The sequence below is a fragment of the Heterocephalus glaber genome, unplaced genomic scaffold (genome assembly GCF_053883595.1).
Source record: "Heterocephalus glaber isolate CG9 unplaced genomic scaffold, H.glaber_assembly_v1.0 deba00000281, whole genome shotgun sequence".
NCBI lineage: Eukaryota > Metazoa > Chordata > Mammalia > Rodentia > Bathyergidae > Heterocephalus > Heterocephalus glaber.
In genome coordinates, this window is record NW_028258139.1 from 15538021 (window position 1) to 15565061 (window position 27041).

At 43.5% G+C, this 27041-nt stretch overlaps 1 protein-coding gene and 1 pseudogene across 12 annotated transcripts in view; one reads left to right on the top strand and one right to left on the bottom strand.

Moving 5' to 3' along the window:
- The first annotated feature begins 465 nt into the window (after positions 1-465).
- The window catches only part of Trappc9 (trafficking protein particle complex subunit 9), a 737148-nt gene continuing 710572 nt past the window's right edge, over positions 466-27041 (top strand). For 3 of the 12 annotated variants that reach the window (XM_087187208.1, XM_087187198.1, XM_087187202.1), the window contains exons 1-6: positions 542-623; positions 3608-3704; positions 6751-7344; positions 9213-9233; positions 17958-18103; positions 25931-26059. In XM_087187208.1, the coding sequence (XP_087043334.1) occupies positions 6761-7344; positions 9213-9233; positions 17958-18103; positions 25931-26059 (880 nt within the window). In that variant the 5' untranslated portion in view covers positions 542-623; positions 3608-3704; positions 6751-6760. Of the gene's footprint in view, positions 624-3607; positions 3705-6750; positions 7345-9212; positions 9234-17957; positions 18104-25930; positions 26060-27041 lie in introns of all 12 variants that reach the window. The other 9 variants (XM_087187194.1, XM_004837902.4, XM_087187232.1 and 6 more) reach the window with 5 other exon arrangements.
- On the bottom strand, positions 20460-23802 carry LOC101714925 (SWI/SNF-related matrix-associated actin-dependent regulator of chromatin subfamily A containing DEAD/H box 1-like; annotated as a pseudogene).

A 27041-nucleotide genomic window follows, 5' to 3' on the forward strand; every position in this document is an offset into this window, starting at 1 on the left:
CCCAACCTGTAAAAGGGGAGAACGCCAGTGGGGCTCTGAATCCCGGGAGTGCCACAAAGACCAGCTGGAAGCGAGGGTGGCAGGCAGGTAGGGGTTTTGCAGCCAGCCCCCACCCAGGAGGTGAAATTTGAGCAGCTCGCCTTCAAGGATTAGGGACTGACCGCCCTAGGAGCAAAAGTTTTTCTATCTCTGCGGCCCCCTCTTCCTTTCCCTTCCCTTCCCGGTGTCTGCCTCTCCAGCCTCCCACTCCAGTCTCTCCATCTTTTCTGCCTCCCTCCAGGTCTCTCCCTTCTCCCACCTCCTTTTCTCTTCCTCTGCTGGCCCCGCCCCCTGTGCTCCCCCCCCCCACGGTCCCTTCCAGCCCCTCCCTTTTTCTTCTTCTTCCTTCCCTCTCCCTCCACCCGGCCCCTCTTCCCAGCTCCTCCCTTCCTCGCTTTCCTGGCGCCTCTCGGAAAACTCGGAGCGGATCAGCAGCCGGGACGGGCTTCCGCGCACGCGCAGCACGGGGCCGGCTCGGCCAGTCGGAAGCGCCTGCCTGAGCCCGGGGAGCGGGCGCGGAGGCTGCTCTCCTTGCTGCCTGTCAGGCCGTTGGCTCCTGCTCCGAGCCCGGAGTCACGGGCTGTGTAAGTGCAGCGTGGGGGGCTCCTGGTCGGGGCGCCCGGACCGGAGCGGGGTGGGCCGCGTGTGGTGGCGGGCAGTCGCCGCGCGTCCCGCCGAAGGTTCGCCCACCCTCACCTGTCCGGGCCGGGTCTGCTCCACTGTCCTCAGGGTCACCTGATGGGTGAACCAGGGGTTCATTCTGCACCACTCGCGGCCCTGTTTCCGCTGCCTGGCCACCCGGTGACACCAGCCCAGGCCCGGGGCCTCACCTGCTGGGACCCGGGCTGCACCTGTCCCACACCGGCGCACACCTGCGTCTCTCGGGCCCCGCCTTTGCTCTCTGGAGTTCGCCGCAGGCCAGCCTCCCTTTAGGTCCCCCCTGACGCAGGCAGCGTCACGCCCCTCACCTAGGCCCTGGGCCCCGGGGCCCCGGGGTGGGGTGCGGTCCCGTCGCCCCTCCTCTCCCTGCCCCCCTCCTGCAGGCGGGCCTAGTGCACTCAACTCGGCAGCGTCAGGCTGCGACCCACGGCAGGCCGTCCCTTCGCGTGGGAACTCGGCTTATCCCAGTGAAGTCTGGGGAGAAGTGTCAACACTGCGCTGGCCTTTCATCTCTTCCCCCCTCTCTTTACCTTTAACTCGATACTTTCTGTGTTAGGATGCGGTGTGTGCCGTCTTCTTCTGTCTTTATGGAGAGAGGGATTAATAGCAGGTCTCAATTCAAAATGAGCCCAAGGTATGAGGCCGTGACACGCCCCTTTAGCGACTGTCGATTAAAAAAAAAAGTAACAGTTGTAACTAGTTCCTTGCCCAGCTTTATTTGTTAGTATGAATAGTACCAGGGCCATTGAGGATCCAAGGGTATTGCAGTCCTAAAGATCTGGCAAGATCAAGGTTTTGTTTTGGTGTTTTTTTTTTTTTTTTTTTAAATGTATGGCAAGCTAGTAATGTAGAGGGAAGAATAGTTGTCAAGGTTTAAAAAATAACTCAGCTTTATGCAGACATTGTTCACCTAGCAGAAAATCTACTTGTTTAAAGTGTACAGTTCATGGATTTTCAGTATTTTTACAATTGTGCAGCCATTAATTTCAGAAGATTTTTCATCGATCCAAAAAGAAACTTCATACCTATTAGCAGTCACTCCTCATTCCCTCCACGTTCCCAACCCTGGCAGCCACTAATTTATTTTCTCTGCCTGTGGATTTACATGAACTGCACGTTTCATCTTAGTGGAATTGTACAACATGTTTGTGTGTGTGTGTGTGTGCGTGTGCACACGCGTCTGGCTTCATTCAGCATGGTGCTTTCAAAGTTCATCCATATTGCAGCCTGCCTCAGTGCTTCGTTGCCTTTTATTGCTGAATAATATTGCATAGTTTGGGTAATTTACATTTTGTGGGTCTGTTCCACACATTGGACATTTGTGTTGTTTCCGTGTTTTGGCTATAATTTATTTACTGAGGCAGGATTCCAGGCTGGCCTCCAACTTGTGATCCTCCTGCTTCAGCCTCCCAGAGTGCTGGGATTACAGACATGTACTACCACACCTAACTTTTTTTGGTTATATGTGAATAATGCTGCTATGAACATTTGTGCACGAGTGTTTGGTGTGGACACGTATTTTCAGATCTTTTGGGTATGCATGTGGGAATACAGTGTTCATTTTTTGGTAACTCACTTTTTGAGAAACTACTAAGTCGAAGCAATACACACACACACACACACACACACGTATATATTTTTTTGGTACTGGGGATCGAACTCTGGACCTTGCGCTGGCGGAACCACTGAGCTAAATCCAGGGCAAAGCAATATATTTTTGATGTTTAGTATGTATACTAGCTTTGTCAGACACCAGAATTGTCTTAGTACCAAGCTGAGCCTCAGCATATCGTCTCCCGCAGAAGGCAGTGGAGAACAGGACTGGAGCCTGAGTGGGAGTTTACTACTGAAGAGCAGGAGACTTGAACAGGAGGCTGAGCTTGGGTCACCTGTAAGACTTTCTTAGGATTGTTGTGTTGGGCCGAGGATTTAGCTCAGTGGTTCTGCTGCCTGTCTCCCAAGCACAAGGTCCTGAGTTCAATCTCCAGTACAAAAAAAACCCCAAAAAACAAACTTGTCAGAATCGTTGTGTAGCCTAAATACAATGAGTTGTAATCAGTGTAGTGTACTTCTTTTCCCGCCTTCCATAAGAACCTTTTTTTCCCCCTGAGTTAGAGGCATAGTTTGAATCTGGGGGAAAAGTTCAAAGGAGTTTGCTCTGATCCCAAGCAGCCTCAGGGACAGCTGTTGCTGAGGTCAAATGCAGGGGATGAGGGTGACCCCTCCTATACTTCTCAGTGCCCAACTAGAAGTAGAAGGAAACCACAAGAGCTATTGGATCCTGGAGGACCTGGTTGTTTAGATTTCATTGGCTGGTAAAATACCAAAATCTGGAAGATCCATAACTGGGTTCTCTGTTTTTATTTTTTCTAAGGATAATTGAAACACATAGCCACTACCTACTTTATAAAGTATGATTTTTTTTTTTTTTTTTTTTTTTTTTGAGCTAGGGTCACAGTATGTTTCCCAGGCTGCTCTTGAACTCCTGGGCTCAAGTGATCCTTCCATCTCAGGCTTCCAAGTGCGGGGACTATAGGTGTGTGCCATTGTGCCCAGCTAAGAATGTTTTAACAACAAAAAGTGAGGAAATTCAGAACCAAAAAAGAAGTTACGATAATAGTATTTATAAGGTACTTCTTTTTGTTTGTTTTTTTGAGACAGGGTCTCACTTTGTAGTGTAGGTTGGCCTTGAACTCACTATGTAGCCCAGGCTGGCTTCAAACTTGCAGTGATCCTCCTGCTTCAGCCTCCTGAGTGCTGGGAAATGAGGCATTTATTAAGTTCAATTTAGTTTTATGGGCAGTTCATATGTCATTTCTCTCTCTCTCTCTTTCTTTCTTTCTTTCTTCCTTCCTTCCTTCCTTCTTTCTTTCTTTTTTTCTTTCTTTCTTCTTTCCTTTTTCTTTAGATGAGAATTCAACGCTGCCATCCTCAGACCTGTGTCCAAGACCCACTGTCCACCTGTCTTCAGGCAGAACTGCACCACTGGCACAGCTGATTCTTTTGTGAGTCTTTATTTTTTGCTCATTCGCAAAGGGTACTGTAGAAGTAGCAGCATACATCTACTGGTAGATGACAAGAACAGAGGCTGTCAAACTGACCAGTCTGATGAATGCCAAACTGGGAGCTCAGGGAAGTCTTTCTTCCTTTTTCTTAACTTTTGAAAAATTTTGAAAAAGATTATTAAATGTATAATATTTAAACATATATGTCTAACATGTAATATTTGAAACATTTTTATCTTTAAATTTTTAGAAATATAATGTTCAGTTTTGAGCATAGCCAAACAAATGTCCCTGTACTTAACATCCACCTTAAGACATAGAACATGGCTAGTGCTTCTGTTTTGGTTTTTTTTTTTGTTTTTTTGGTACTGGGGATCGAACTCGGGACTGTGCGCTTGCGCAGCAGGTGGTGGAACCATTGAGCTAAATCCCTGGCCCCAAGACTAGTGGTTCTGAAGCCTGCTGTTTCCCCCTTTGCTGCCTAAATGCTGCTACCCAAATTTATATTTTCTTTGTGGTTGTGGTTTTACTATACATGTAAATATCCCCTGGGCCGGGGATTTAGCTCAGTGGCACCACGCCTGCCTTGTAAGCACAAGGTCCTAAGTTTGATCCCTGGTACCAAAAAAAAATCCCCAAGTAATACATCGTTTAGTGTTGCCTCCTCTTTGCCTCTCCATGGCTGGGACTCAAGCCAGAGCCATGTGCATGCTAGAGAAGTGCTCTATCACTGAGCTACATCCCCCAGCCCTAGTATTTTCTGTTTTTGACTTATATAAGTGGATTTGTACTGTTTATATTAATATGTAACTTGGGTTTTTTTGCCCTTGGCCATCATCATGTTCATCCCTGATTCTGCAGTGTAGCTATAGGTCACTCATTTCCACTATTCTATAATATTTCATTGTGTTAAAAGACCGCTGTTTAGTTATCCATTCCTCTGTTGATGGACATTTGTGTTGTTTCTGCTTTTTGCTTCTGTGAACTTCTGTTAATTTCACCTGCCATCCATATGTCAAGTTTCCCCTACAAGGAATTGCTGGGCCTGGGGAATGCACATACTCGTCTTTGCATACTGCCAACTGATTTCCAAAGTGGATGTATTAGTCTGTGTTCCTCTCTGTCGGATAAGAGAGTTACAGTTTGCAAACACTTATTTTTCATACTTAAAATTTTTTGTTCACCCATGTTTATAGCAGCAGTATTCATAATAGCCAAAAGTAGAAGCAACTCAAGTGTCTTATCAATGGATGAACAAAAATGTGGTTCCTCTATATAATGGCGTATTATTCAGCTTTAAAAAGGGAGGGAATTCTGATACATGCTGTGACATAGATGAACCTTAAGGACTTTCTGCTAAGTGAAATAAGCCAATTACAAAGGGACAAATAGTGCATGATTCCACTTATGTGGGGTACATAGAGGAATCAAATTCACAGAAACAAAGTAGAGTGGTGGTTGCCACAGCTGTAGGGGATAGTGATGGGCAGTTAGTGTTTAGTGGGCACAGAGTTTTGTTTTTTTGTTGTTGTTTGTTTTTTTCTCATTACTGGGGATCAAACTCAGGACCATGCACTTGCAAGGCAGGCGTGGTGCCACTGAGCTAAACCCCCAGCCCTCACAGAGTTTTAATGTTACTCAATGAAAAGTTCTGGAGATGTATGGTGGTGATGGTTGTTTAACAGTGTGAATGTACTTGCTGTTATAGAACACTTGGAAATGGTAAATTATATATATTACTCTAATAAAAACTTTTTGTCAAGCTGGTGTGAAATAGTTTTGTTAGTGGGTTTTAATTGCCTTTTTCCTGATTGCCATTGGGGTGATCATGTTTTGTGTACATATTCCTTGTTTTACTTTCCTCTTTTTTTTTTTTTTTTTTTTGGTACCAGGGATCGAACTCAGGACCTTGCACTTGTGAGGCAGGCGGCGGAACCATTGAGCTAAATCCCCGGCCCCTACTTTCCTCTTCAGAAGTGTCTGTTGGAATATCTTGCCTGCATTCTGATTGGCTTTTGGAATTTCCTTTTCTTCTTTCAATATTGTAGATTAAATGCAGGGCTTTGTGCATGCTAGACAAGCGCTCTAACATGGAGCTGCATCCCAGTGCCTGTGTTTCTTTCCTACTCATAGATGGCCTATCATCCTGATGCCATTTATGGAAGAGTCTGTCCTCTTCTACTATTGTACTATAGCAATTCACCGTATTCCAAATTTCCTTGTATGTGTGGGTCTGATTCTGAACTTGATTACATTCCTTTGATGAAATTATCTCTGTGCAAATACTCTGCTGATTGTAGGTTTTTATCTAGTCTTTTATTCCTTTTACAGCTTTGTTGAGGTATAACACATATACTTCAGCTCACCAACTTCAGTGTACAGGGCAATGGTTTTAAGTATTCACAGAGCAACAACCATCACCATAATCAGTTTTAAAACATTTTTGTCATTCTACAAAGGACCCCAAACCCCATTAGCGATTCTAGTTGGTTGCTGTCTTGTGGGATAAATAACCCTTCCTAGTGAGGGAGCCTCAGGAGTTTCTTAGCTACTCTTGACTATAAATTATAGTTGTTATATTCCATCAAAAATCTGGTAGGAATTCTAATTGGAATTTCATTGAAGCTATATATCAAATGGGGACAGTTAATATCTCTATGATATCATATTAACTCTTTCTGTTCATGACTACATCTGAGACCTTGTCTTTTTACCCGTGCAAAGCCTGGCACATTGGGAATGTTCACTAAGTGTTGGGGACATTGGGAAATGTCACCAAGTGAAAGATGAGATTCTGTATATATTCATCTGTGGCCTCTCACAGAAGAGAAAAGTAAGCTTCAGTGAAATTCCACAAATCACTTACAGTCATGCAGAGTAGTAACTGGTGTAGAAACATGAGCTCAGCTGGTGGACTGGTGCTGACTGGGCACCAGAGTTCTCTGCCTTCTGCTGCCAGTGGGATAGCATTGTAGGTTTTGTATCCCAGAATGGCCAAGCCACAGTGACAACTGAGCTCAAAATGTGGCCTTTTCCCTTTGGACAGGGACTTCAGGATGAGTGTCCCTGACTATATGCAGTGTGCCGAGGACCACCAGACCCTCCTGGTGGTGGTGCAGCCTGTGGGCATCGTTTCTGAGGAGAACTTCTTCAGGATCTACAAGAGGATCTGCTCTGTGAGTCAGCTCAGTATGCGGGACTCACAGCGGGCCCTCTTCATCCGCTACCGGCACCACTATCCGCCAGAGAACAATGAGTGGGGTGACTTCCAGACTCACCGCAAGGTTGTGGGCCTCATCACCATCACTGACTGCTTCTCAGCCAAGGACTGGCCACAGACCTTCGAGAAGTTCCATGTGCAGAAGGAGATCTACGGCTCCACACTCTATGATTCCCGGCTCTTCGTCTTTGGGCTGCAGGGGGAGGTGGCTGAGCAGCCACGCCCTGATGTTGCCTTCTACCCTAGCTATGAAGACTGCGACTCTGTGGAGAAGTGCATTGAGGACTTCATTGAGTCGCTCTTCATTGTGCTTGAGTCCAAGCGTCTGGACAGAGCCACAGACAAGTCCGGGGACAAGATCCCACTTCTCTGTGTCCCTTTTGAGAAAAAGGACTTCGTGGGTCTGGACACGGATAGTAGGTAAGCTTACCTAGGGACTGCAGCTCCTTGGCTGGGTGCTTAGGTTGGGTCCTTATACAGAAAGGACAGCAACTGGTGGAGAATTATTATAGCAAGAAGTAGAGAGATATTATTCACTGGTTTTTTAAAAAAATCAATGACTTTAAAACTGGCCTGGCTTTTGGGTAAGGGATGTCCCTTGGGGTCTGTGTACACACTTACCTCAATTGTTAGAGGGCCTTTTGGTAGGACTCCTGCTACTGCTTTCCAGTATAGTAGCCACAGCGACTTGTAGCTTTTGATCCCCAAAATGAGGCTAGTGTTAGTGGAGATGTACTGTGCATGAAATACACTCCAGATTTTGAGATTTACTATTGAAAACTGAACATAAAATACTTTTCTAATGTTTTTTATATTGACCACATGCATTAGATGAGATGTATTATTAAACCTATTTGATTCACTTGTTTATACTTCTTAAAATGTGGGCACAAGAAACTTAAATTTCCTTATGTGGCTTGTGTTTTGTTTCTCTTGGGCAGAGCTGCCCTAAGTTTGAAAGCTTTTATTCAGTCTCATCACTTTGCTTTATAGATGAGATGCTGAATCTGGAGAGGGAAGAACTAGGTCCCAGGTGAGCCATGAGTAGAGCCCACGTCCCCTGACTCCCAGGCTGGGCACTCTGCAGGTGCTGGGCCACTTTTTCATCTGAGAACCACAGTGATGTCAGGAACACAGCCAAGGAGCTCCGGTAGAGCTAACCTGTACATACGAGAAGTGTGTCCATTATCTGTGTTCCCAGGGGCGTTAGGTAGAGCAGAGAAAAGTCAGTCTTCACACCTTCCCTGCTGTGAAGTTAGAACTCTTCTTCAACTCAGAATTATACATTAGCTCTTCTTGCCATTTTCTCGGCCCTCTGCCTGCTGCCCTGTTTCACTGTCTTGCCACTATGGCTGTCTAGCCACAGAGGTGAGGTTCAAATTTTGGCTGCAGCCTTTGCAAAGAGGAGGTCCCTCTTATGGCAGAGCCAGGTATGACTTAAAATCAGCCAAGTGACTCAGCCTTCTTTACTGTGAGGAAATGACTGGTTGAAGCCTCTGAAGCAGCCTGGGAGGACCTGTTCTAACCCAGTGCCTTCCTCCTTTGCTATCTGAGGCAGCAGGGACATTTTTTTAGCCATTATCTTCCACCAGCCAATGCCAGGTGTTCTTTGACAGTGATTCTGCAGGAGTAACAGCTGGTTGGGTACAGCACTTTTCAATGTGGAAAACATTGGCAAGTATTTGTCAAGAGCCACTATATGCTGGGCTCTCCTTTGGGCCCTGGAGGTGCAGCAGGTAGTAAAATGTCATTTTGTGGCATGCCCACTCTGGCACTCACAAACACTCCATCATCCTTTGAATTTCAGTGTGAAAATGGTGCCAGTGAACCCCAGTGATAGTCAGTCTCCTCTGGTCACTGGTACCTGTTGTTGCTTTCCCAACCTCATGTTCTCTAAGTTTTCAAGCAGTGATTGGATGCATAGTCTCCCTCTTACCTACACCTCTCACCAGGAGAGAGGAACTGTCTGGCCTGAGATAACTTAGCATTTTGTGGCTTGCTGGGAGATATCTGGATATAAGTCCAGTTTGGCTTGGCACCCTGACCAGGCTGTGGGAGGCTCTCTGGCAGGTAACTCCACCTTTGGTCCTAGTCTTCCTCATAGCACTGGGTGTGGGTATGTTTCAATTAAAAGCTCACTATGCTCCCTGCTCATCAGAACCTTGGGCTGTTCTTGAACATGTAGTGTTGTTGCTATCAAAACTATTTTTGTTCTGATATGTTTCTAATTTTGCTTGTTCCTTTCTTTTCTTTTCCTTTTTTTTTTTTCTATCATACCGCCCTGTGAGTGTGTTGTTGGGTCTGAAAAGGTAGGCTGTGAATGTATTGCTTTAACAATAGCTAGATTTCCCCATGTGCTGCCTTCTCATAGCCTTCCTTGCTATAAAAGACAAAAACTTAACTGCTACCTGGATCCATATGTTGTCTGGGTAATCTGTTAATTTTTGATTTTAGCTTTTTTAGCACATAACCTAGTGGTGTTTGATATTTGTTAAAATGCTGTGCTGGGGAACCTTGTCTGGTTTTTAGTATTTAGTGACGAATGAGCCTTTATTAATGTTTGTTTTCTTTTGAGTGAGATGCCAACTGATTAAGGTGGATGCAGAGGGATTTTTCATGGGATATTTTAATTGGGAACATTAAGACTATAGTGCCTTGCTTGACCCTAGGGTTTTGGGGTTTTTTTTGTGGTGCTGGGAATCAAACCCAACCCCTTGTGCATGCCAGGCAAGTGCTTTACTACTGAGCTACACCCCAGCCCTGTTCCCTAGCCTTCTAAAGGGACATATCAGGCATGTGATTGCTGGCTGCAGCTGCATGGTGGGCATGATAAGGAGCAGCACTGGCGCAGGCATGTGCTGGGATCAGTGGAGCAGCTAGAAGGGCGACTGCCTGCCTTTTCTTTTGCTTTGCAGCAATTCCCCCATAAAGGGGCAGGGCCTACTCTAAAACTGACACCAGTCTGCCACTCCTTTGATGAGGGCTCAACAGCAACTTTTCTAAGTATCAAGGAAAGATGGCCTTCTACCTAGGTAGTTCTCGTGGATCTTGTGGTCACAGAACATCTGTCACTGACCACCATTTCCTCTCTGCCTTCACCAATGAGCATTTAGAGCCAGAGAAGAGGCCCTCCTACAGCTGCTGTACCTCCCCCCCACCCCCACCTCCAGGCATAGGCACTGACTCTGCATTGGTGGAGGCTGACATCCACCATCGATGGTGCATCATTCATTTGCATTACTGATCTCGAACTTCCAACATCCGTGGGCAGCCCTGGAGGACACTCTTTGGCTGGCCTGGGCCCTGGTGCTCCCCACCCCCATTTTCTTTCACTGAAGGGAGAGGTTTGTGTTCTGCATACTGCTACCACCAACATGCTGCCCCAGAGCTTTGTTTCTTCATTAGAGCTCTGGCTCCAATGCACACATTTTCAGTCTTCGTTTACTCTATCTCCATTAAGATAGGGGGGACTTTCTGAAAAATTTCCTTGCATTCTAGGGTAGGAGACAAAAGAGAAATGCTTGTAGCAAGTAGAGAAAGTTGGAGCTGTCTGACTGGAAAATGTAGAGCAGGGACAAGAACAGGGGTCCTGTGATGGCTGCCGGGCCTTCCGGTCAACCTCTAGGTCCTGGGTCCATGTGAGAAAAGGCTGGCTGGGCCCTTCCCTTCTCATCTGCCTGTCTATGGCAAGCATGTCCTTAAAGCTGTCACCCAAGAGCTCTTTGGGATATTGGACTCTTCAAGCTGAAACCACTGAGAACTGTCAACCCTTGTCTTGAGCCATCCTCTGGGCCTCCTGTGGAAGGGACAAGTGCCCTTCCTAAGTGACTTGTGCAGGAGAGATTCCCCTTTTTAGTGAGGACTGCAGAGGTGGCTCAGCACACATTTATTGGGCTCTTGATATGTACTGTGCCAGGTCCCAGGTACTCAGCTGAGGTGTATTGTAGAGAGGGAAGAAAGATCAAGTATGATGCTCAGGTTTCTGACTCGAATACCTGGATCCATTGTGGGCTGCTGATCACCATGGGGAGAACTGGCCCATGCATGTGGGGGTCCAAGTGGAGAGGTCATGGGGTGGTTGGATTTGAACTTGGAGCTCTGGAGAGTTGTCAGTATTTAGCCTATATTTAAACCACACATATGGATGATCTGATTGGGATACGGCAGACTAGGGCTGTCCTCTGTATGCCAGCCATGCCTGGGAGGTTGAGGAGATCAGAGTAGGGAGGTTTGTATCTCTTTCTGAGGAGTTTGGGCTCTCAGGAGCAGATGCCATATGTCCTGAAGGTGCTGGTTGTAGAGGGCTGCTCCTATAGGAATATGAAGGGACTGCAGTGGCCAGATTGGCATATTAGAAAGAGTTCTGGCAGGGGACTGAGGGTGGGGTGTGGCGAGGTTGTGTGGGAGCTGGAGGAAGTGGTAGTAGGAGAAGACAGAGTCATCCTTGAGGGAGGGGAACCGTGGGAGCAGTGCCCAGCCAAAGGGATTGACCTTCCCACAGATCTACGGAGAGAGGTGTTAGGCAATAGAGAGGAGGGCTGTTGGGCAGGTCTGGGATGATCTTTTCCTCTGTAATAGACTTAAAGAAATAAGCCCCCAGTGAATATGGAAGGATACTTTGGAGCATGCAGTTCTTTTTTGATCCTTCCAAGTGTAAGGCACAAGGTTGCATGGGTACAAAGATGAATAGGACAGTTTGTCATTAGGGGCTCAGTACTTCCTGGGAGAAGAAGCCTAAAAGGAATCCGCATAACTATGTCAGCACCATTTAGCTACCCTACTTGCATGGGTAGTGGTAGGCCTAGTTGCAGAGCAGGAGGCATTCTCAGAGAGGCTAAGTAATTAGTCCAGTATCAAGTCAGTGGTGTAGCAGGATTTAAAGGCAGACAAACTTTAAAGGCATGTTCTCTCTAGTAAATTCGTTTCATCCCTGTTATACGTGGAACCATAAAGTAGATCATTTTTGGAGCCTGCCTGGAAACTCTCAGAAAAGCCTCTCCTGCATACATGCTCAAGTTTTAGTTCCTGAGGCTCAGATTTCTTTGATGGTTAGTTGGCACCAAAACGGTTCACATCCTAGAGGTAGAGGTGTTTCACTTCTACCATGACGTGGCTGCAGATATGCAAAATAATGCACATGTGCAAAATAAAATGCAGACACGGATGCACTTGGAGGGGGGCAATGCTGGGGTTTGAACCCATGGCCTTGTACATTGCTAGGCATACACTCTACCTCTGAGCTGTATTGCCAGCCCTACTTTTGCACTTTTGGTGAAAAATTTTCAGTTCCTCCTTCTTGCAGTAGTAGGAAGTAAGACGAGCTGCAGGATAAACCTAAGTTCCTCTGTAATAGAGTGTTGTTTTAATATCTAACTTTAACATGGAAAGGTCCAGAGGGAGCAAATCAACAGCAGTGATTTGTCTTCAGTTCTTCATTAGGCTACATCATTAGGCAGTATCAGTTGATGGCTGGTAAAGCATCTGAAATTGAGTATAAAACACTGCATTTTAAGTTCTGTTCAGAGCTGTCTTACAACTTACAATTGCTTTCAAGCTTCAGCTGTACCATGTGACCACCTGGCAGGATATTCATTTGATTATATATAGATGATGTACAAAATCAAAAGGCTTCTCCACCACAAGAAATCCTCATGCAAAATCATGAATATTAGCTGTTGTCTAATTATGCAAAGACTTCTAAATGTGGGTAACATTCCGCCTACCTACCCAATGAGATTGCCTCTCCCAATGCTCCTTTGAGTTTTAATTGCAAACTGTTGTTGCACAGCTCTAGCTTCCCTTTGGATTTGAATATGTAAATTACTTTGCATGGAAATTGCTTTGTGGACTGGAAAGCCAAAGTCTTGTTTTTCATGAGCCATATCAATAGCACCAAGATCACAAAAAAATATTAAACATTTTCTTTTCTATTTGACCAGGTCATGAAAATAATATAGCCTATATCAGTGATGGCGAACCTTTCAGAGCTTTCAACAATACAAATGGTCTGTTTGCCACCAGTCTGAACTGAAGTGGTTTGCCACCACTGGGCTATATCTGTAATTGGATTTTCCTATGTTATGGGGTTATTTTTATCACTGCTGGCTATTAAACCCAAGGACCTGCATGCCAGGCAAGCACTCTCTCACTGAGCCACATTCTCAGCCCTCTTTAATTCAGTGTTAGTTGGTGTTATTTGGACAGAAGTGTGCTTTGAGCCATCCGTATGGTGCTGTGTGGGGCGAGTTTCCTCTGACTTCTAGAAGGGACATTTTCTCTTCATCCATGCACTATCAGGCCTTTGCCTGTAACTTAGGGCAGATATATTTTAGACTTTAGGTGATTTCCAGGTTCTTATTAATTTTTTTTGCTAATCCTTAATTCCACTTCCTTAAACTTACTATCACTTGTAAAGATAATGAAACAATGCATTAAATATTTTTGTTTCAATTTTATATTAGCTTTAAATTTATCTCTATTGTGGATATGTGCTATACAGTATTTTCTTTTCTTCTTCTTCCTTTTTTTTTTTTTGGTATCAGGGATCGAACTCGGGTCCTTGTGCTTGCAGGCTAGGCAGCAGAACCACTGAGCTACATCACCGGCCTTTTTTTTTTTTAAGGTGCCAGGGATTGAACCCAGGGCCTTATGCTAGGCAATCACTGAGCTACATTCCCAGCCCTATTTTATTTTATTTTATTTTAATTTTTTGTGGTATTGAGAATTGACCCCACGGTCTTATGCATGCTAGGCAAGTGCTCTGCCACTGAGCTAACTTCTCAGCCCCTTTATTTTATTTTATTTATTTATTTTTGGTACCGGGGATTGAACTTGGGTCCTTGCGCTTGCGCAGCAGGCGACAAAACCACTGAGCTAAATCCCTGGCCCAGCCCTTTTATTTTAGATTTTATTTTGAGACATGGTCTTAGTAAATTGGCCATGCTACCCTTGAACTTGTGATTCTCCTGCCTCACCCTCCTGAGTACCTGGGATTACAGGCATGTATCACTACACCCAATTCTTTTTAAAAACTTTATTAGCCAGGTGTGGTCATGTACACCTATAATCCCAGCACTCTAGAGGTTGAGGCAGGAGGATTGCTGTGAGTTTGAGGCCAGCCTGGACTACTTAGTGAGATAATGTCTCAACCCCCTGCCCCCAAAAAACTATTAAAAAAAGATTTATTTAGCTCATTACATTTTTTTTTTTTGGTATCAGGGATTGAACTCAGGACCTTGCGCTTGCAAGGCAGGCATGGCACCACTGAGCTAAATCTCCAGCAAGCTCATTAAATTTTTAACATTGTTTCTTTTGTGTTTTTCCTTTGTATTCATTAAACACATTCAATGGCCATATAATATAACAGTTCAAATAATTGTATATGTTGGAATTCAGAACTTCTAGACAGACTTAAAAATACTGATATTGGGCTGGGGATTTAGCTCAGTTGTTCTGCCACCTGGCTCTCAAGCACAAGGTCCTGAGTTCAACCCCCATACCAAAAAAAAAATACTGATATCATTTTCAAAGAAGAAAGGTGTTACATCTTTTTAAAATTTGAATTTTGGTGAGAAAGTTATGATCTGAATTCTACCAAAATTGACTTAAAAATTTTTAGTTGCTTATCTTGTCATAGGTAACTAGAGATTGAATTGCCTTAATTCTGTTATCTGTTTCTTATTGTACTTTTCAAAGCAGTATAACACAATTGCTTTTAGTCTTGACATGAGCCAGTTTGGGGCATATAGTATGCTGAGAATTGAGTACTTTAGTATATGTAAATCTAAAGTACAATTTTGTTTGTATGGTACTTGAAAGACTTCCCCTGAAGTATTAGGATTCATTCTATTTTTATATGATTTAAAATATTTTACATAGTTTTATCGAATCATATGACCTTAATATGAAAAATTATGAGAGTGTATTTGCATGAGTCTTGCAAAGTCCTTTGTTTTCAAAATAAATTGTTTCTTTTTTTTTTTTTTTTTTTGGGGTACCAGGGATCGAACCCGGGTCCTTGTGCTTGCGAGGCAGGTGGCAGAACCACTGGGCTAAATCTCCGGCCCCGAGAAATTGTTTCTTATAACAGTTATACTTTTTACTTTTGAAAATTCTCTGGGCAACATTTCGTTGTAGCAGATGTACATTTTGTTAAGTTCGTGTGAACATGTATAATTTAATTCATTGGAAGTCCAGGCAGGGTGCTGTGAAGAAAATCTTTGCCTAAATAGGTGGGAATGAAGTCTTTTTCAGAAGTCAAATTCAAACTATATTGAGTCAGTATACTAGTATTTATTCACTTATGAAAGTATCCATTTGGATGCTGAATTCCTGTCCTAGGTTGTTGTACCTAGGAAGTGAGCATGGCTTTGCCTTCAGGAGCCAGGGCACTGGCCTGCATTTCATATATATGTATTTTTTGTTTATTGTTTTTGTTTTTTTTGAGACAGGGTCTCACTATGTAGCCCAGGCTGGCCTTGAACTCCTGGTGATCCTCTTGCCACAGCCTCCTGAGTGCTGGGATCACAGGCGTGCACCACCCTGTCGGGCACGCCTGCATTTCTGTGAGCTGAATGGATTCCCATTCCCCTGCTTCTCAGGACCGGGAATGGCTTCCCTGAGACTCTACCATTTATAAGATAAATCTGTTCTTTGTTGTTGTTGTTTTTTGTTTTGTTTTTTTTGGTACTGGGGATCGAACTCAGTTTTTTTTTTTTTTTTGTACTGGGGATTGAACTCGGGCCCTTGCGCTTGCGCAGCAGGTGGCAAAACCACTGAGCTAAATCCCTGGCCCTGTACCTTGCACTTTTGAAGCAGGTGGCAGCACCACTGAGCTAAATCCCCAGCCCCAAGAAATTTTAATCTTTTTTTTCTGGTACCGGGGATAAACTCAGGACCTTGTGCTTGTGAGGGAGGCATGACACTACTGAGCTAAATCCCTGGCGTCTGTGCCATTTATATTATTCCCATCTGTTATTTAATATCATATGAAGACAAAGAATTCCTGCAGAATGTATTATGTTGAGATTAGAATGAGAGATTTTCATGGTGATTCACTTTTTCCTTTAACAAATGCAGTAACATGTGATATATATATGTGAGAATCCTTGAATTTGGGACTTGGGCTGTGATTTAGACTTCTCTGCCTGCTTTTCCTCCTCTCATTGCTACTCTTTTCCCAAATACCCCCAGAGAGGCATCAGTCTTAGCGCCGGGGATGGATAGACACCCAGATAGTAACTCTTCTGTCCTGTTGCCGAGGGTAGCCTGGCCAAGACTGACGGGATGTTATCAGGGAAGACATCCTGGAGGAGGAGCGTTCTGTATTGGGTTCTGAAGACAGAGTAAGAATCAGCCAGGGGAAGGGCTTCCTGAGCAGAGACCTGGAGGCTTGTGGGCCTGGGGCTTTGGGCAGCACTGGGGACTGTAAAGCTTCCGGCAGTCCCTGTCCTGGAGTGGACAGCAGGAGGAGGCTGGAGAGCGCCTGGCCAGGAGGGCTTTGGAGGAGCTGTTTTATCAGAACTGACAGCAGAAGGAGGTGGTGAGAAGTTTTGGTCTGCTGACACCTCTGCAGAAAATGGGTTAGAGTGGGCGAGAGCAGCCATGTCTGCCCCTGGTGACTGTCCACTCATCTGTTTATCAAAATGAATGTTTGTGAATGTTAGGGCTGAGTAGAAAGGATAAGCAAAACCTGCTGGGCTTCTGGGTGCTTTCCAGTGCTGGGAATTGATTCAGGGTAGAATATTCTAGGGGTACAGCGAGGGTCCCTTATCCAGTGTTGAGGAAGGAGGCAGGGAAGATCTCCTTTGCAAATGGGCAGATGACAGGAGCCCGCAGACAGTGGAAAGTGGCTGGTGAGGTTGTGGGATTTAGGGGATCCTCTGAAGGGTTTAATGCCGGGGAATGACACCATCAGATCTGTGCTTTGGAAAGGCCAGTCTGGCTGTGTGTGTGCAAGGTGCTACTGTGAGGAGAGGGCCAGCGAGAGCAGGTGGGAGGATGTTGAGGTGGCCATGTCTGGTAAGGATCAGGGAGCAGCGCAAGGGCTTGTTGGCAGGGCCATCCTAGTGCTGCGTGTGGCTGGAGTGAAAACTAATGAAGACTGTTGATGAGTCTCCTCTCTGCCTCAGCTTCACATCAGACCTGGTTGAAGCAGTAACTGGAACAGAAAAGTTAAACTCCTGGGTAGCCAAAGACTGTGTTGAACTTGGTAGAGTTAAATCTGATAGGTTTTATGCTTTGTTTTGAGATCTGTCAATCATATTCATTTAATAAGGAATGTCACACTTTCCAGACTCTCCTAGGAGTTTGTTCTTGATATTATTGCATTTTTTTGGTGAGAGAATACTTAATATAGCTGCTATTTTTCTTTAAAAAATTACCTTAAAAGTTTATCTTTTAGTAGATTTAATATCAAAAGATTAGGATTGTTTTCTAGTGATAAAGATTTAGGTCTAGTTGCTTTGGTTTTTGGGTTGATATGGTGTTGGAAACCTTTGCATTATTTAATAGCATGTCTTTGCCAATATTTAAAGAGCTGCAGTGAGCATCCTGAGTCTACCCTGAAAGCTTTATTAAAGCTTGCTCTGAAACTGTGAAGATGAAGGTCCTGTTTGTTAAAGCCAAATGGTTGGCTAAGCTCTCTTCACAAAATAATAATAGTTTCAAAGTTAAGAAAGTAGATGATAATTGATTTTTTAAAAAGCTGAAATGAACTTTCTTATGTTAATATTGCAACTGAAAAACCAGAATAGAAAAATACTATTCTAATATTGTCTAAATGAAATATATGATAGAAGTCCTGTATACCTATTACCTTTAAACAGCCCCTTGGAAATAAATACTTGAAGTCAAGCTCCCTCCAGCTAATGTAACTGGCAATGATTATTGCTGGCTTTCAATTTTAGAGCCTAAAGCTGCCTTCTTAGCATTTTTTTTTTTGGTGAGAGAATTGAATAATGTTTAGCCAGTGTGCTTTCAGGGCAGGAGTCCTGCAGTAGTAATGACGCATTTCCATCCTGTTTTGTTTTTAGACATTACAAGAAGCGGTGCCAAGGACGCATGCGGAAGCACGTGGGGGATTTGTGCCTCCAGGCTGGGATGCTGCAGGACTCTTTGGTCCACTACCACATGTCAGTGGAGCTGCTCCGCTCTGTGAATGACTTTCTATGGCTGGGGGGTAAGAACGTCTGACAAGGATGTCATTGTTTCAACAGAAAACAGAAGTCTCTAAAAAGAAAGGGTGATGATCTGGGCATGGAGCTGCACATCTGTAACGTCCACATTCTGGGAGGCTGAGACAAGAAGATTGCAAACTCGAGCCCAGCCTGGGCAACTTAGTGACTTAGAGAAAACTCTCAAATTAGAAAAAAGGTCTGGGGATGTAGCTCAGTGCAGATGCCCTGGGTTTAGTCCCCAGTTGGGGTGAGGGTCGGGGGTAAGAAGGGGTGAAGAGGGAAAGCGGCCAGCCTGTGCTGGTTGCTATGAGAATGGTGCCATGTCACTTCCCAACCTTGTCTGTTGCTTCTTCCGCACACCTCATGTGCTGTGTCCTCCGAAGGAGGCATGTGCTTCCGCCCTGTGCTTCCTTCCACCTCCATTCGTAGCGTGTCCTGCCCTCTGCTTAGGATGCCATTTCCTACACCTTCACCTCTTACACTCATTCTTCCAAAGTTCATTCATTAGGTGATGAATGAATAAACAAAATATGGTATGTACAGAGAGCTGGAATACTATTCAGCCATAAAAACAAATGAAATACTGGTATTGCTGCAACACGGATGGACTTTGAAAAAAATTGGCCTAAGGCCACATAATGTATGATTCTATTTATATGAAAGATCCAGATCAGCCAATTTAGAAGCAGAAGGGAGGTCAGTGTTGCCAGAGGCTGGGAATGGGCAGGGTGGGAAGTGACTGATAATGGTGGCAGGCTCATTTTTGAGGTGATGAGAATGTTCTGGCACCAGGTAGTAGTGATGGTTGCACAGCTGTGAATATGTAAAAACTGCCAAATTATTCAGTTTAAGTGGATTAATTTTATTATATGTGAATTGTACCCTATTTTTTTAATTAAAAGAGAAAAAGGCAGAAAGTCTAGTTGGAAGAACAGCCTCTTCTGACCCTCCAGGCAGGTAGGTAGAGCTTGAACCCTCCCTGTCAGGGAGCTGGTGTTCGGTCTGGAAATGCTTGTGCTGAGGTTTTAAAAAATTTATATGTAAGTTTACTTATAATGATGTTTACATAATAACAAAACACATAAAACTCATAAGTTATACAAAGAAACTGCCAGGGATTTAGCTCAGTGGTGGCACTGCCCGCCTTGCAAGTGCAAGGTCCTGAGTTCGATCTCCGGTACCAAAAAAAAAAAAGAAACTGATGTGTAATAAAAACAGCAATATAGACTGACAGGGAAAACCTTAAAGGAAGATATAATAAAGAGTTAAATAGCAAATAGATAACTTAACTTCTAAATTGTACTTTGTCACCCACACTGAATTGAAATTGAACAATGGCTCTGTCTTCGGGCAGTCCTGAACTGGAAATTCTGGAAACTTGTAAATTATATTTTTTGATAAGAATTACAGTTAATGACCTATTTCCATGCAGTACCTAATGCAGCCTCAATGTGAAGTCACTTCTAGTCTGCTCTCAAGTCACACAGTGTTGAGTAACCTGTTCTGACAAACTAGAGAATGGTTGCCAATGTTTTGCTGACGGGTGGGGATGTGGGAAGAGAAACTATTCAGGGGAAGAGACCTGGAGCAGTAGTTTCAAGAGAAGCAAAAGCCATTAGGAGGAAAACAATGAAAACATGCACAAGAGTAGGCAGAATTAACAAGCACAACAGTGCAGTAGGGAACTGAACATAAGGAGTCCATGGAGCAAGGGAAGGGCTTCTTTAGTTACTCTTCATTGGAAAACAACTTAGTGCCAAACAAATGTGTTTTAACAAAGTATGGACAGGACCTGGGGATGTTAGTATATGAACGCCACCTTTAGATTCAGGTTGAGTTCTTGCTGACATTCGAGAACACATGCCTCAAATAGCAAAAAATGAAAGCTACAGACCTATCCAGCTGCATTTTTAAACTAACGTAGGAGAAAAGAACTTCAAATGAAACAAGCAAAAACAAGACATAAGCATTGTCAAATACGGCACATGTAAAAACCTACACACATTATCCAGTGAAAGACAACATATATATTTGGAGGTAGAAATAATTACAAAAATACTGACATTTCTAAAGCATTAGCATATTTGTTACAATCACCAACTAATCCCCGTTCAGAAAACTGCATTGTAAAATGATTATTCAACATCTTCAGGACTACCTATTTGTGGCTTCTTAGGAAATTTCACGTGAGCATCTGGAGAGTTCAGTTAGTTGCAAAAAGTTCATACTATGAGAAATGCAATATGAAATTATAAAAAGTTAAAAATGTTCATAAACCCCACAGTCATCATGATGTAAATGTCCTTGAGTGCACCAAGTTGAGATCTCTTTGTCAGTCAGGAATCCATAAAGCTCCTGTCACAGGCCCATTGACGTCTTCAGTCAAGTGGCTATACCTGCTGACATGGTCCCCTCATCACCTTCATCTGCTGTGGTCGTATCTTGTTCTAGTTTCAATTTGTGTTGATTAACTTTTAGCATGGATTCTTCAGTTGTCCCTTGGCTTATTAACTTTATAACTAGTACTTCTTTAGTCTGCTTTACTCTATGGCATCTGTCTTCTTTTTGTTTGTCATTGTAAGGATCACAATCAATATTGTGAAGTGTAACAACATTTGCCGAACTCAGATTTTTCCTAATCCTCCAGCTTTTGTTGACAACAGAAATACAAAAATATCCATGTGGGTATTAAATTCATCAATTAGATGAATCCTTTTGGATATCTGAGTCTTCCTGTCTAATCTGAGGTACCGATGCTGATGATGTTTTAGGAGAACCTCCAGAATATCCAGCATCACGGTAAACTGGCTAAATAATACAACTCTCACCCTTCTGTTTCAATTCAGACAAGAAGCATCCTAAAGCTTGGAATTTCCCAGAATCCAAAATCAAGTCCATGTCCTACTGAAAGTTATGAATGTGTCAGTACTGTTTACAAAGTACGTGCAGTTCAAAGTCTGTCCTAACTTCCATGTCTTCAAAGATTAGGTCAGGGTCAGCCCCATAATGTGTAGGTTCCTTAGCATCAGCTGAGACAGTTCCTTGGGTTTCTCAGCTGTGTAATATTGCCAATGTAATGAAGGGGATTGGCCATTTTTCTCAACTGCACCATGACATTGCACATTTCTGTATTTTTTTCTAAGTCATTGATAGATTTTTTTTTTAATCTGTTGAAAAGACCCATGTAGAGTTTCTTCTGCTTCTCTGACACTGCATACAACTCAGTTTGATCTTTCTTGGGGGGCAGCTGCTTGAGAACCTCTTCTTCCATTCTTCTGAGAATGAATGGCTTTATAATTTGTTTTGCATGTGCTATTCTCTCCTTTTCATATATACTCTGCTCATCTGCTGGTTTTGTCTTTGAAGAAAACATTCTTCGTATTTCACTGGTACTACTACTAAACATGTGGCATAACAAAATTCAACAGTGACATGAGTTCTAATAGTTTATTCTGTGCAGGTGTCCCTGTGAGCAGTAATTGGTTATTTGCATTAATTGTTATAAGGTGCTGGTAGCGGATGGAGCCCATATTCTTCAGCATATGGCCCTCATCAAAAATTGCATTAATTAAGTTTCAGGCATCTAAACAGACTACGATCATCAGAACTGCTGATTGTGCAACTGTATGTAGTTACAATTACACTATAATCTTCATATTTATTATGAATGTTAAATTTAATTTGTTTACATTTGTCTTGAGAACCAAAGTAACAGAGCACGTTTAAAGTAAGGCACCATAAATTAACTTCCCTTAGCCAGTTATCTATTGTTGAAGCTGGGACCATGATCAGATGTGGCCCTCCTGGTAGAAGTACTCCAGCAATGGGCTGGGGATTTAGCTCAGTGGTTTTGCCTCCTGCTGTGCAAACGCAAGGACCTGAGTTCGATCCCTGGTACCAAAAAAAATAAAAAAGGAAGTACGCCAGCAATGCAATGGCTTGAATAGTTTTAACTAGGCCCATTTCATCTGCCAAAATGCCATTAGGTCCATGTTTGTGTACTAATGCCAGCCAGTTCAAACCAACTTTCAGGTAGGGCTTGAGTGACAAACTTGGGTTTAGAATGGAGAGTTGTTCTATGTTCCATCCACTTCCATTTCCAGTGAGCATGGTGACTTGTTTTGTCAGTTTATTTGAAATGTCTTCACATTTTTTCGTAAGTCTTGTAACTATATCCCTTTCTTGGATCAGTGTCTTACAGTTCCATATCAAATCTTCTCATAAGCCATTAGTTTTAGACATCTTTGTGAACAGAGCCTCCCATCTATTAAAGGGCTGGAGTTCTATTATCTTCTGAGCCTTTTTCTGGGAGCACTGAGGGATGAGAGTGAGCTCGCCAGTCGAGGTGCCCTGCAGGAAGTGGAGGATTTTCCCCTTGTAACCATCCTCGATCACCTCTTTCCCTTGCTGTAGTCCTCATCCAGGGAGCTGCTGGCGTCTGAACCTGAGTCATACTCAGTCTTCACTCACTTCTTTAGGGTTAAATACATTTTATTTACATTTCTTGGTGAATCCACTTTGTGCTTTCATGGAAAGTTTGTTTCAGTTTTGTTTTAGGTGCATTTTTAGGATAATTTCAAGTCCTTGCATAGGGAACCTCACTTTGTGAAGCACACTGCATGTCCTGGCCTCCCGCAAACACTCTGAGACTCCAAGGCTTTCGTGTATATCCATTCATGTTCTTTGAGTACTTCCCTTAGTTCCTGTTTATCAAAATTGGGAAATTCCTTTTGCAGTTTCAATACATACTTTCCTGCTTTTCCCAATTACTGCTAGATTCTGCAGACTTGCTTGATTCCTTTCCATGATCCAATCTTGTCTTTTTAAAAGATTGATCATCACTGAATTCATCATCTTCATATGGCTCTGAAGAAGAAGATGCTTTCCTTTTCCTGGGGCCAACACCTGCATCACCAAACATCAGCAAGGCAACAGCAATGGCTCCACTCATAGTGGTTTGTTGACTCAATCGACTTGAGTAAATTAGTGTCACTTCTTTGTGGAAAAGGTTCTTTCAAGGTCTGAAGTTTAGCATCTTTAAGACCTTCCAATTCTGAAAGGTCTTCCAGTTCTGAAATACCATCATTCTTTGTGCCATGGTAGGAAGGCCCTGGGACTCTTCATCTTCAGACGGTTCAGAAACTATGATCCTGGTGTCTTTGTTGAATTTTTTCTCTGGAATTGTCCTGGAGCAATTTGGGGAAATAACATCTTCACTATCAGAAGACAAATCAATATACTGTATTCCTTTCTGATTCTTGAAACATAATACCCTGGCTTTTCTTTTATTATCTGGAGCTTCTGGAACACTAGAATCTTCTATAATCCTAGCACCATGGAGGTGAGGCGAGAGGGTCTTGAGTTCTAGGCCAGCCTGGGTTACACAGTAAGACCCTGTTTTTTCAGTTATGTCTTAGTTGGGGGTGTTTGTCCTGTTTACTTCTCCTTCAGCATTCTCTTCTTCCGCACCTAGATAGGTGAGGAAGGGCCAGGCTGGGCAGGTTGGGGGTCACTTCGGGTGCTTCCTTCACCTCCTTTTCTCAAAGCAAAAATGGTCCAAGTGGAAAAGATTCATATTGGTGCAAGCCACCACACTGGGGTGTGGCTCTGAATGAACTGTCTGCAGGGGAAGGGGCCCGCAGGCTCGCTCCTTGTCCAACCTCCAGCCCCGAACGCACCATGTACTGGCCACCCGCTTCAGTTCTTCCCCTCGAGAGGGCCTGCTGGTCCCACGTGTCCACGCTGTGGGGGCACAAAGGCTCTGCTTGCTGCTGAGTTTTTTCCCTGCAGGGTCTAGGTCTCCTGGTAGTGGGGAACATGAATAGCTTTTTCATCTGGGGAGGTCCATCGTCTGGCATATTGTAGGTGATCCATAAATGCCTGCTGAATGAATGTTTCACCAGGACTAAAATAGTAGGGCCCTTACCTTGAGGGTGGCTGGATAGTAAGGGGCCTGACAGCCATTTAGGATTAAAACAAGACAGAATGAAGGAACGAAGTCAGTTCTGTATTAGAGATTTAACAAAGAACACCTTCAATATAAGACACTTAAAATGTCCTCAGTAATTCCATATTTGGCTTCAAAAGAGAATGGAGAAATACAAGTAGGAAAAGAGGGAGTGAGAGCCAGGAGTAGAGGGGAAGGAAGAGAGGAACAGATGAAGGATTTAGCAGGATGCAGACACAGACACAGGGTGTGAGTTTTACTTTGTTTTCTTGTGAAAACAGTCTTTATGAGGCTTGGTCAGTGGTTAGTGGAATACTTTCATCTCCCTGTGTGCTGGAAGACTGGGGCCTGGGGAATAAATAGCACCCCCCCCGCCCCGCCCCCAGTAGCTGATAAACCCTATTGGCTGGCTCGGGAACTGGGCTGCACTGTTTGCCTTCTCACAGTGGAATTTTTCAGATGCCAGATGATGCCTGACAGTTGACCGAATGTAAAATTAACTAGTAGAGTCTTCACTGGCTTGAGGTAAATCAGACATTAAAGAAATTTGTAAAAATTTAAAATGATGCCATTTTTCCAGCATGCAACTTTTGTTTTGGACTACAATTATTTTCATAAAAATTACATATGACAAGCTTACTATTATTTTAAAAGGAATTAATACCTAAATACTTAATTCTCTAATCAGTTTCATTTTCTAATATAATAATTGCATATAGATGTAACCCACATTAAAAAAAAAGCTTTTTGTGGTCCCTAGTAATTTTTTTAAAAGCAGGAAAAGTTATTGGGGAATAAGAATGGAGAATAGGAATAGCTCCTGAGAGACAGGAGGGTTCCCGAATGGGTTGGCAGTCTTTCATAACTTTTAAGAGTATCTAGGAGTTGTTTTTTGTTTTTTTTTTGGTACCAGGGATCAAACTCGGGTCCTAGTGCTTTTGTTGTTGGTTTTTTTTTAGTATTTTATCTTTTTTTTTTTTTGGTGCCAGGGATTGAACTCGGGTCCTTGCGCTTTCAAGGCAGGCGACTGAACCACTGAGCTAAATCCCTGGCCCTATTGGGTCCTTGTGCTTGTGAGGCAGGCAGCAGAACCTCTGAGCTAAATCCCTGACCCCTAGGAGTTTTGAGACAAAAGTTTAAGAACCACTGAATGAATGAATAAAGTGCTAATGATGAACACAAAAGCACAATGTATATGGATGTGGCTCAGCTTGCAACCCTGAGGACGTAACTGCCAGCAAGAGCAGGGCTGGACCCAGTGCAGCATGTGTGTAAGGCTGCTGGAGAAGGGGACAGGTCTACACATCCTAAATGGAACCCACACCTAGGGTCCTTGGGTGGAAGGAAAGGTGTTCTGGGCCTGCTTTGGTGATCTTACTTTTAGATATTTTCAATCCAGAGCATTTTGTGCCCCATATCTCTAGCTCCAGAATCTGGCACTGTACCTGCCATGTTTTTTGTTTTTTTTTTTTGGTACTGGGTTTTGAACTCGGGTTCTTGCGCTTGTGCAGCAGGCGGCAAAACCACTGAGCTAAATCCCCGGCCCGTGTACCTCCCATGTGCTGTCTATAAAAATGGTGTTTTGGGGAGAAAATAATGGAGTGGAAGGGTGTTTTACCTGTGCACTCAGCTCCTTGGTGAGACCGGGGACTTTATGAGTTTTTTGTGGTACCAGCCCTGCCATGGGCTTGTGAAAGATAGGTGGCAAGTTTCTGTATGTAACAAAACTAGTGATCTTTTTAGTTTGATCTTTGTTTTGGGGAAAAATTGGCATTTGCAAATTATCCAGATGTTCAAATAATTTTTCAGCATTGGAGTTTGAGCTAATCATGGGCCACTAACATTACTAATTCTACTTCTTCTTCTTCTTTTTCCTGTCCAGCTGCCCTGGAAGGGCTGTGCTCAGCTTCTGTCATTTACCACTATCCTGGCGGAACAGGTGGTAAGACCGGAGCTCGGAGGCTCCAGGGCAGTTCCCTTCCTGCTGAAGCAGCCAATAGACATCGACCAGGTGAGTGCTGCTTTTCCCTTGCCTTGTGGTTGGGCAGTTAAAAAAAAAAAAAAAAAAAAAGGAGGAATTCATTGCTTTGGCTAGGCCGGAATGATGTTTAAATAAAGTATAAAATCTGTTGAGTCTGAAATCTTGACTATGAGACATTGTCTTCTTTTTTCTTAGCCATGTGTTGAGCATTGTTGATGGGTTACAGTGATGGGTTATTTCTGAAACCCTTGCAGGAAATCCCTTGGTGGAACTGACTTGAGGATCTATGCCTGGGCCTTTTTTATCATTTCTTCATACTGGGTAAAGCTGGTCCCAGAAGTGAGTTTTAACAGCTAATTTAGAGCTTGGGGTTGTTTCTTATCTTATTGGTTAATAAATTTCCCTTAATGAGTTAAGTTTGATTTGCTTATTTTTGTTAGCAGCAATAAAGAGTGAAAAACTTTGGAAGAGTAGGCCTATTGATGACCAATGCACTTAAACCTTTTGACCCTTAAATGAACGAACGTGCCTTTAGTAGTAGTTAGGGACATAGTCATCATGTTGCATAGGTCACAAAGATAATGAAGAATGCAGAGTTCAAGGCTCAAAACAAAACTGCTAGGTATTTTTGATCTATGAGATTTTTAGACATGCTCCCCAAAGAGTAAGCCCACAATTTCCTCCTAGAAAGAAAGAAAAGGTAGTTAATATGTATTGGATGGAGAATCAACTTGGACTTCTTTTCTCCTGAACTGTATTATCCTCTGTCTTCAGCAAAGAATACAGAGCCTGCCTCTGTGAATGAGGGATGGTGGCACACCATCTGGATCTAGGTGTCCTCCATGTGCAGCTACTGAGATGAAGGCATACTGTTTCCTGAAGATGTTGTTCCATTCTTCCACAGGAAATCTCTCCTGGTGGTTTCAGAGAGGAAAGTGAAGCAGGTTGAGAGACAGTGTTGACTATGAAGGTTTGAAAGGAATGTCTGCTCAGTACCTCCTGGCTTTGGTCT